Genomic DNA, 10,337 nt, shown 5'->3' with positions numbered 1-10,337 from the left:
GGACCTGAGGGTCCATTGCAAGACGATGGCAGAGAAAGTCTGGGTCAACACCTGGCATGTCTGAGGCTGACCATGCAAACGCGTTCAGATGCCTCTCAATCACCCCGACGATCTGTCGTCGCGTGTCCTCGCTGAGCGGCCCTCCCAACTTGAACTTCTTCCCTTGGATCTCCGTCTCCACCCACCCCTCAGCAGGGTGGGGCCTCTTTTCACTAGCGATGACGCCCTTGCGATCCCTGACTCACGGGGCGTGATCATGCTCTCTTTCTCAGCTTCTACTTGGGCCACCCATGAGCCCCCTAAAACTGCTTCCTTCATCTCCACATCACCTTGTGTACCCCTTACTAGCCCTGCGACCTCCGATCGCCTGTCGTCCACACCCGACGGTGGTGTCGGGGTAACATGGCACACACTCCTTTGCTGCTTGAGGCTGTTCTTATAGCAGCGCCTAGCCTCCTTCTGGTCTGACTTAATGGTGATCACTACCCCCTCCATCGACGACAACTTCAACTTCATGTGCCTCGTCGACGGTACAACTCCCAACCTGTTGAGCGTCGGCCTTCCCAACAGTATGTTGTAGGCGGATGGGGCATTAACCACTAGGTACTTGATCTTTTCAGTGCGAGCCACGGTCCCATCCGTGAACGTGGTCCTCAGCTCTTTGTAGCCTCGCACCTCCACTTGGTCTCCTGCGAAGCCATACAAGCACCTTACGTACAGTCTCAGCTGATCAAGGGACAGCTACAGTTTGTTGAATGTCGGCCAGAACATCACGTCCGCCGAGCTTCCCTGGTCCACGAGGACCCTGTGCACCCTTCTCCCTGCCGTGACAAGGGAGATGACTATATGATCGTTGTCGTGAGGCACAACGTCCCGAAGATCCACCTTTGTGAATGTAATGTCAGCATCGGGGGAATGATCTTCTTCCGCCGAGTCGAAAACCATCACCGAACGAGCGTACCTCTTCCTCTGAGAGGCTGTACACCCCCCTCCAGAGAAGCCCCCCGCGATCGTGTGCACCTCTCCGTGCACAGGTACCTCATGCTGCGAATCTTCTGTTGGTGGCCCCGACGCCCGATCACCTTGCGCCTCCCGCAAGTAATCGCTCAAAAAGCCACTTTTTACCAACTTCGCGAGTTGGTGTCCCAACGCCAAACAAGAGTGGGGTGAGTGACCATAGGTGATGAGAATCAAATAAAGGAGGCTTTTATTAATGGAGGAAGAGGACATCCACCTTCACATTTGAAGTTCTTCCTTCTAGTCTTCTCAAAATTAAAAGAAGACATAAAATAAAGATGAGGCCCAAGCCCAAAGCCCAAGCCCAAGCCCAAGAAGGCCAAAGCCCAAAGAGCCCAAGTCCATCCCATGAGGGGCAAGGCCAAGCTTTGAAATACTCTTGTATAGTTTTAGGAGGTGTGGTTATTAAATAAAGGAGTGTGAAAAATGTAAAATAAAGTCACATTGTCCTTGTGACTTAGGAGAGTGGTGTAGGTGTAGTTTTTAGGAGGTGTCATAGTAGAAAAAGGTCACACCTCCCATGTGACTTGTTTTTGGTGGGAATTTCAAATGATTTTATTTGAATTTTCCCACCTATTTTTCAGCACCTCTAGGCTATAAATAAAGGTGCTTAGCTTGTACAATTCAGATTGGAATTAATCTAAGAAAACTCTACTCAAATTTTGAGTGATCATTGGAGAGCTTTTGAGCCTTCTTCTCTAGTCTTATCTTGATGGATCCATGGAGTCCTCAAGTGGCGGCAACACTCTCATCTAGGAGCATTCCACACTTCTAGTGGCGAGATCATCCATCATTCTTCCATCTTCGTGAGCAATTCTTCTCTCCTTCCTTTCTCCTCTTTCAATTGTTTTTGTTAACTTGTGTTCTTGAGTTTTGGTTTGGTGTTCTTGCTGTTTTTATGAGTTTTTGGTTCGGAAGTTTTATAATTTTGTCCATTCATCTTGTTCCTTTGTTTTTCTAGCTCTTTTGTTCGGTTCAATTCATTCCTTAAGTAATATGTTCGGTGCAATTGCTTTTTCTTCCACTTTAATCGGTTCAATTTGACTATAATGAACATCCAAATGAGTTTGGGATTTGGTACTAGTTTTTGGTGAGTTCTTGTCTTAGAACAATGATCCAACTCTAAGAAAAGTGCCTCTATAATGTCCAACTCAAGGTGATTCCTAATAAGGTCAAGAACCTTTCTCTATGAGGCTATTGGAATCACATCAATAGGCCTGGTGAAACTCACACCACAAATTCTTTTTCCTTCCCAGCACCTTGTCAGTCTTCTCTGGTGCTCGCAACCTTGCCGCTATGGCTGGAATGGCGATCAGCTCCGCCAATTCCACCACGAAGTCAAACCTGGGGGGCACGTTACTCTCCCTCGCGCGCCCCCTACCCTGATCCTTCCCAGGCTCGTAAGGGCAATGCTTCCCCTGAGCCTTCTTTCCTTCTCTGGCCTCATGCACCCTCATCGGCTGCTGAGACCTGCCCGGTCCTCCGCGCGACTTGGCCGGGACCGCGCTTCCCCTATTCTCAGAAACCTTCGTCTCTGCTACGATGTGCACCACAACACGACACCTAATCTCTGCAAAGGTGCTGGGGTGACTTCTGATCAACGATTCACTGAAAGGGCCTGACAGAACCCCTTTCTTAAACGCATGTACCAGCATATCTTCATCTTTGTTGGGTAGCCTCACCACCTGAGCTCCAAAACAACTAAGGTAGTCCATGAGGGACTTGTCTTGGTTTTGTCACACGTCGAACAAGTCATACGAGGTGATGTGGCCATCTGGTAGGCTCACGAACCACTCCAAAGCAATTCCGCTCAAGGTGCTCATAAACAGCTTGTAATACACCGCATCCGAGCCCCCAGAGAGCATCATCTGGGTGTGAAACGCTGTCAGATGCGTCTTTGGGTCCTCCACCCCGGTAAACAAGGCTTTCACCCCGACCAAGTTTGGTGGCACCACCGCGCTCATAATCTCCGATGAGAAAGGCATTGGGAAAGTCTTGGGGGGAGACGGCAACGACACCACCCTTTCCTCCGCCGCACGTTCCTTCTGTGCTTGCAGCGCCTTGCGCAACTCTTCATTAACTCTGTCTAACTCCTCGTTTCTGCTATGTGATGCAGCCAAATCCGCTAGCATCCTCTCTTGTTCCATTCTCGACGATGCCACATTGTCTTGCAGCGTTCGCATAATTTCCAGGACCTGCGCCATCGTCACAGCTCCTTCTTCAGCTGATGGCACGGGTGAAGTTTTCCTTGTCCTTCTCATCTTCTCAGCAAAGAACCTCAAGAACAAACGAAATCTGACAGCAAAGTGTGGATGGGATCACAAATTCACACGGGCCCCAGAGTGGGCGCCAAATGATCTTGCAGGGGATTCAAACGTCGAAGGATTCGCCTCGTCAAACTCTATCTTCCACCTCCGCAACCGTGACAAGTGTAAGAACGCTTCAAGAACTCCACAAGAACTCCAAGCAAACCTGCGAAACACACCAAACGGCGCCTCTAGCGGCCGGTGGCACTCCGACGCTCAAGTCAGCCTTACAAAACAACCAAAGAACTAAGAACTGACTCTCTGCGAGACTCGTGTGCACTATGTGATTCTCTCTCTTTTCTCTCTGTGTGTGTAAACTGGTAACTTGCAAGAATGAATCTTACCTCCCCCTTGCATGAGCGCAGAATGCCCTTTATATACTCTAGCCGAACCTCTCTCCAGATGATTCTCTGATACTCTGTCACGCAAGGCTCGTATGCAACGCTCTCGCTGGGAATCACCTTTCGTTTCCAGCTTAACTGCGTGTAACACGAAAACACGATGATCATCGCTCACCCAGATGACCGATCGGTGCACCATTGCGCCATGCCTTCTACTTCCAAGCGCTTATCTAGGCACTGATCGCGCATCCTCTCTGACCACCGCCCCCTGATCACCGATCACACCGGGTGACTTACCCAATGACTCATCTGCTTCCCTGGCCCACGTGTTCCACTAAGAACGGTCCACGTGGCTATTTGTTGCTGGTGTCACCGACTGCCGATGACCGACCGGACCAGAATTAGCGTAAGGAATTAGTGTGGATCTAACACACAAATATGAACTCAAACTAAAAATAAAAAGCACTAGAGGATCAAAACACAGCAGATTTCAGATGAAGCATTTATACGAAAAACAAGAAACAAATAAGCCAAAAATAAGTACTACTAGGATTTGATGACAAATATGGAAACACAAGACTTGACAAAACTTATAGATTCAGAAAATAAAATGACTCAAGCATGTTAATATGAACCGAATAAAATCTCAATCAAGACTCAAGAAACCTAAAAATAAAAACAGCAACACAAATATATCAAGAATCCTACACAAAAATTGAAAATAAGATGTTCAAGCACAATTTGAACAAAAACTACCGATTGAATTGAATAGAAAAGCATTCAAATCATATTAAAAACAGAAAAACAACAAGACAACTTGGAAACAAGATGAAAAACTAGGAAATAAGAAGAACTCAAAAGAAAAGACACAAAGAGATACTTATCTTTGAAGAACCATAGCTCATGATACCAAATGATGGCATTCCTATGAGCTCTTCTTGGATTTTTGTTGATGATGGTGCGGAAGCTTAATGGATGAGAGTGGAACAAGGTTCTCCTAAGAGGTGTGGTGACCTTGAAGGTGCATGAGAGGTAGTGAAGGTTGGAGTGGTTCGGCCATCTCCATTTGGGGGTGAAGTTTGAAGACTAAAAACCTAATTCTAGAGAGAATTTGGCAATAGAGTAATTTGAATGGCACTTGGGCAGCATTTCATTACTCAAAATAGTCTTTCAAATACATGAGCCAAGCCCTCTTATTTATAGTGTTTAGAGAGCTGGAAATTCAAAAGAAAGTGGAGGGAAATTCAAATTAGAAGCATTTGAATTTGGAGCCAATTCCTAGTCACAAGGAAAGTGTGACTTGGTTTCTTTTTTTTGGCACCTCCTAAATCTACACCTACATCTTCTTTTTATGTCACATGGAAGGTGTGGCTTAGCTTTATACATTTGCACCTCTTATATTTATATCTACACCTCCCTTTATGTTCTACTAAAAATACTCAAAAGTAATTACAAAAGAAAGACATCCAATGATGCTTAGTTGGCCCATATCTTCTATTTGTTAGGCTTGAGCTGAAGCTTGAACTTGTATTTGGGCTTGGGCTTGGGCTTTTTCTATCATGGGCTTGGGCCTCTTCCATCACCAACTCTACATCTTGAGGATCTCCTCCTGGTGAGAGCTCTGCCACGAAATCAGCATAGACTTGCCCCTTGATAGATCCCCTGGGTTCATACTAGATGTCAAACGCTGATAGCTCCACCGCCCAGTCAACCATCCTCCCCGCTACACCTGGCTTCTGAAGTACTTTCTGGATGGGGAGATTCGTCATCACCACCACTGTGAAACTGTGGAAATAATGGCGGAGCCTTCTGGCTGAGAACACCACTGCTAATGCCGCCTTCTCTAGTGACTGTACCTCAACTCTGGATCTTGCAAGGCCTCGCTTACGAAGTAGATGGGCCTCTGCACTTGGTCTTGCTCCTGGACTAGCACAGAGCTGATGGCCCATTCTGTTATTGTGAAGTACAATCGGAGGGGGACGCCTGCCCGTGGTTTGCAAAGCACAGGTGGCGTCGCCAAGTATTCCTTCAACTTGAGGAATGCGGCTTCATACTCATCTGTCCATGCGAAACGGCTATTCCTCTTTAGACACTGGAAGTAGGGGTGGCCCTTCTCCCCTCCATCAGACACAAACCTTGACAAAGCTGCCATCCTCCCAGTCAATTGCTGAACTTCTTTAACGGAGGTTGGGCTCCTAATGGCTATAATAGTTGCACACTTATCAGGGTTTGCCTCTATTCCCCTTTCAGTGAGCATAAATCCCAAGAACTTCCCTGCCTCCACGCCAAAAACGCATTTTTCTGGGTTTAATTTGAGGCAGTACTTTGATATGGTAGCAAACAGCTCTTCCAGATCCGTTGCGTGCTGCCCTCTTTCCTGTGAAGTCACCACCATGTCATCTACGTAGGCTTGAACGTTCCTTCCCAGCATGGGTTCAAGGACCTTGTCCATCAGTCTTTGGTAGGTGGCGCCTGCATTCTTCAACCCAAATGGCATCACCTTGTAACAGTAACTGCAGGTCTCCGTCATGAACGTCGTTTTACTCTCATCCCTTGGATGCATCTTGATCTGATTGTAACCTGAGAATGCATCCAAGAAACTAGCAGTTTGCAGCCCGAGGCGCTATCCACTAACACGTCGATGTTGGGCAGCGGATATGAATCCTTTGGGCATGCCTTGTTCAAATCTGTGAAGTCGACGCACATCCTCCACTTCCCATTCGCCTTCTTCACTAGAACTACGTTGGCCAGACACTCAGGGTATTGTATCTCCCTGATGTGCCCGACACTTAGCAGCTTCTGCGTCTCTTCCTTCACGACGAGGTTTCATTCTTCGTTGAACTTTCTCCTTCTCTGTCGCACAGGGCGAACCTTGGTGTCCATTGTAAGATGGTGGCACAAAAAATCTGGGTCGATGCCTGGCATGTCCGTCGCAATCCACGCGAATGCGTCTAGGTGGCGCGAGATCACTGCAACTACCTCTTCTCGTTCTTCTTGGCTCAAGAAGCGTCCTAATTTGAACACCTTACCCCCTATCTGTCTTTCCACCACGTTGTCTTCTGGTTGGGGTTGCTCACTCTGCACGTTCTCTACGCGAGGCTCATTCATGGGGTCTTATTCTATAGGCATCGCCCTATCAGATGCATCGGACATCGCCTCCTCTTAATCTTCTTCCATGGGCGAGGCCTCCCCGTATACTTCTTCCACTGGCGAGGCGTCACCGTATCTTCCTTCTGTGCGTGCATCTTCTATAGGCGTCGCCCCTGCAGGTGTGGCCTCGGCAGGCGTGGACTCTGTGGGCGTCGCCTCTTGCACTGGTTCTAACTTCATCTGCGAATCTGAAACGGGTGGTCGTTCAATCACCATGACCACGCCTCTCTTTGTCTTCAGGCTATTTTCATAGCATTTTTGGGCCTCTTTCTGATCTGACTTGATAACTATCACTTTGCCACTAAGGTCTGGTAACTTCATCTTCATGTGGCGTGTGGAGGACACTACCCTTAATCTATTCAGGGCAGGTCTTCCTAACAAGATGTTATAGGCTGAGTTGGCGTTAACCACCAAGTACTGGATGCTCTTGGTGCGCGACGCCGCTCCATCAGTGAACGTCGTTCTCAGCTCCAGGTAGGCACGTACTTCCACTGGGTTATTTGCAAACCCATACAAGCATCCAGTATAGGGTCTTAGCAGGTCAGATGATAACTGTAGCTTGTTGAAGGTCGACCGAAACATGACGTCTGCAGAACTGCCCTGGTCAACGAGAACCTTGTGTACTTTTCTTCCCGCTGTGACTATTGAAATGACCACGGGGTCATTATCGTGTGGGACGACATCCCGCAGGTTAGCCCTTGTGAAGACGAGGTCTGACTCCCATGGGTCATCTGGAAACTCCTCAGCAATTGAACTTATTGACCTCACATATTTCTTACATTGAGAGGCAGTGGGTCCTCCTCCGGAAAAGCCGTCAGAAATGGTGTGCACTTCTCCGGGAGTCGGTATTTCGTGTGCTTGACCCTCCTCTGGTATCGCCAGGGTTGTGGTCGTAGTAGACCCAACGAGGTAATCTTTTAGGAAACCATTCTTCAATGGCTCATCCAACTGATAGCCCAGCGCTAAGCAGTTGTTAATACGGTGCCCGAATGCCTCGTGAAACTCGCACCACGAATCTTTGTGGGGTCCCAGCACCTTGTCAGACTTCACCGGTGGCCTCAACCTGTCAGCTATGTTGGGCACAACGATGAGGTCTTTAAGCTCCACCACGAAATTGTGCCTCAGGGGTCTATTTCCTTCTCTCCTTCCCTCTGCTCGACCCCTAGGCTGGGTCCTCCTAGCCTCGTAGGGGCGCTTCCTTTCCTGATCTCTTCTTCCCGTCGTGGCCTCGTTGACCCTAACGGGTTGCGCACGCGTATGTGTTCTCGGGCGTGTGGGCGCGACAGTTGTGCGCTTCTCGTATACCTCACCCTCAGAGGCAATGTGTTCTACCTTGCGATGCCTTATCTCAGCAAAAGACTTGGGGCGGTTGTGTATGAGTGATTCGCAGAAAGGCCCAGGACACACCCCTTTTTATAAATGCGTACACGATCATTGGCTCCTCCTTGGTGCCAACCTTCACCACATGTGCCCCAAAGCGGCTTATGTATTCCTTCAAAGTCTCACCTTGATACTGCTTCACGTCGAACAGGTCGTATGAAACTGGGGGTGGAGCCCTGTTGGCTAGATACTGTTCTCTGAATAACTGCGACAACTGTGTGAAGGACGTGATATGACCCTCTGGGAGGCTGACGAACCAGTCCATGGCCATCCCAGTCAAAGTGCTCATGAAGAGCTTGCACCATATGGCATCAGAGTCGCCTACCAGCATCATCTGCGTGTGGAACGCAGTGAGGTGCGCCTCAGGATCCTCTATCCATGTGAAGGTTACTTTGGGCCCCGTGAATGTGTTGGGGATCGCTGTCTCTAGGATCACCTGTGAGAACGACGTTGAGAATTCTCTTGGTGGGGTGACAGCCTCAGGCTTGTCTACGTCGCGCCACCGCGGCGCAGCTCCTCGTTGGTACGGTGGAGCTCATCGTTTCTCGCCTGAGATGCCGCGAGATCCGCTTGCATGCGCACTTGCTCCGCTTTCGACGCCGCCATTGCTTCTTGCAATCCCTGCATCATACCCATGAGTTGCTGCATGGTCATCTCTTCACTCTCAGCGCGCGTCGAACTTTGTCTCGTGGATCTTATCATCTGGAACCGCTCCTAGCTGTTCTGCAATTCCAAAGGGTAGAGGAACTTGAACTTCGAACGAACGTGATCGTACAGCGACTCAACCAAAGCAATTGGTAAAAACTGCACCAATTTTTCTTTGGAAAAATCGTGAGGAAACTAGGTTGGAAACTGCAACTAGGACTGGAAAACTGTGTGATGGAACTGATGTTTTATATTGGGCCCCACGGTGGGTGCAAAATGTTCCCGCCGGTTGACCTGGGTCGTCTTTGTGCGTGGCTTGTCCTCGCGAGCTAGGGCACCTTCATTCTGCTCCGTCTGTGAGTACCTGAAAAGAAGTGGACAAAGGGGCGCCCTCGCGGCCGTTTGCACTCTGACGATCAAGTGAGCTAGCGAGAAACATCAAAGGGTGACACACCTCCGTATCGGAACACTGTGAAGGGATGCTCTGAAGGTGGTCGAAAATACTGAGTAACTAATGTTGTGTTGCCCTAATTGTCTGTGCGTACAGTGGGTGCGCAACGAAATGACTAGGGTTTACGTGTGTGTAAAACTGCGAGAATTAGGTCAAAACTCGGTCCCCTTTCAAACGTCCCAAGGCCCCTTTTTATACACCTCCCGCATTTAAAGCGCGTTAAAGCACCTTGAAAGCGTATAAAAACATGCCTTGAAACGTTCGAAACTTAACTGAATTAATGCGTACCTTAGCGAACTTTTAGGAAAATATTGGTATTCTAGTGCTTATTGCCACGTGTTCTTCTGACTTGATCGTTATTCTACGCAGAGAGCCCCATAGCGTCGTAACCCAACTTAGAGTTATTCCATTGTGCGAGTCCTCTTTCCTTAAAGTGCATCTAGCACGTGGGATGACTTTCAGGGTGCCAACTCATGCGCCCCAGCCTCTAGTCATTCGCTCTGGGAGTGTATCTACCTTTCTCTCGTACCACGCACGTGGTTCTCCCCTGGGCGTGGCCCTCTCATGGGTCGTATCAGTCCCAGGGTCTCGCAGCGGTGGCGTGGGTACTTCACGAGTCAGATTTCCTCCTTCTGGTATTAGAACTATGGCTTTGAAGCCACCTTCCTCTTCTCTTTATCACTGCTCTGAAGTGCTGAGGCCTTTCGCGGTGTCGCCCCTTCCACGGTCTTTTCCTACCCATGGGTATCGGGAGGCGGCACGGTCGATGCCTTAACCTTGGCGACGCCTACGTCAGGCGACGCCTCATCTTGACGACGCCTCACCTAGGCGATGCAACTTGCCCAACTGTTGGCTTGCGAACTGGGTGCCATTATCGGACACCAACCGTTTTGGGACTCCAAAACGGCATACTATGTTCTTCCACACAAAGTGTTGGACCTTGTGGGTTGTGATCTGCGCTACTGGTTCAACCTCTATCCACTTTGTGAAATATTCTATGGCAACCACAAGGTACTTCATCAATCGCATTGCTAAAGGAAATGACCC

The 10,337-nt window shown here is 48.8% G+C and overlaps 1 protein-coding gene across 1 annotated transcript; it reads right to left on the bottom strand.

The window, feature by feature from the left end:
• Positions 1–6,826: 6,826 nt before the first annotated feature.
• On the bottom strand, positions 6,827–8,459 carry LOC137816970 (uncharacterized). The gene is made up of 2 exons (XM_068620162.1): positions 8,242–8,459; positions 6,827–7,877 (listed from the first exon to the last, which is right to left on the bottom strand). The coding sequence occupies exons 1-2, from the start codon at positions 8,457–8,459 to the stop codon at positions 6,827–6,829; spliced, it is 1,269 nt and encodes a 422-aa protein (XP_068476263.1).
• Positions 8,460–10,337: the final 1,878 nt, after the last annotated feature.

Source organism: Phaseolus vulgaris, unplaced genomic scaffold (genome assembly GCF_000499845.2).
Source record: "Phaseolus vulgaris cultivar G19833 unplaced genomic scaffold, P. vulgaris v2.0 scaffold_14, whole genome shotgun sequence".
Taxonomy (NCBI): Eukaryota; Viridiplantae; Streptophyta; class Magnoliopsida; order Fabales; family Fabaceae; genus Phaseolus; species Phaseolus vulgaris.
Note: the sequence above shows the minus strand (reverse complement) of the source record. Positions and strands in the feature narration are given on the sequence as shown.

Bases quoted from the DNA above. Each gene is read 5' to 3' on its own strand.
- LOC137816970 (XM_068620162.1), bottom strand. From the start codon at position 8,459: ATGGACTGGTTCGTCAGCCTCCCAGAGGGTCATATCACGTCCTTCACA. The intron at 7,878-8,241 runs GTACGCATTTAT...CATAGCTGACAG, and splicing joins AAGGAGGAGCCAATGATCGT to GTTGAGGCCACCGGTGAAGT.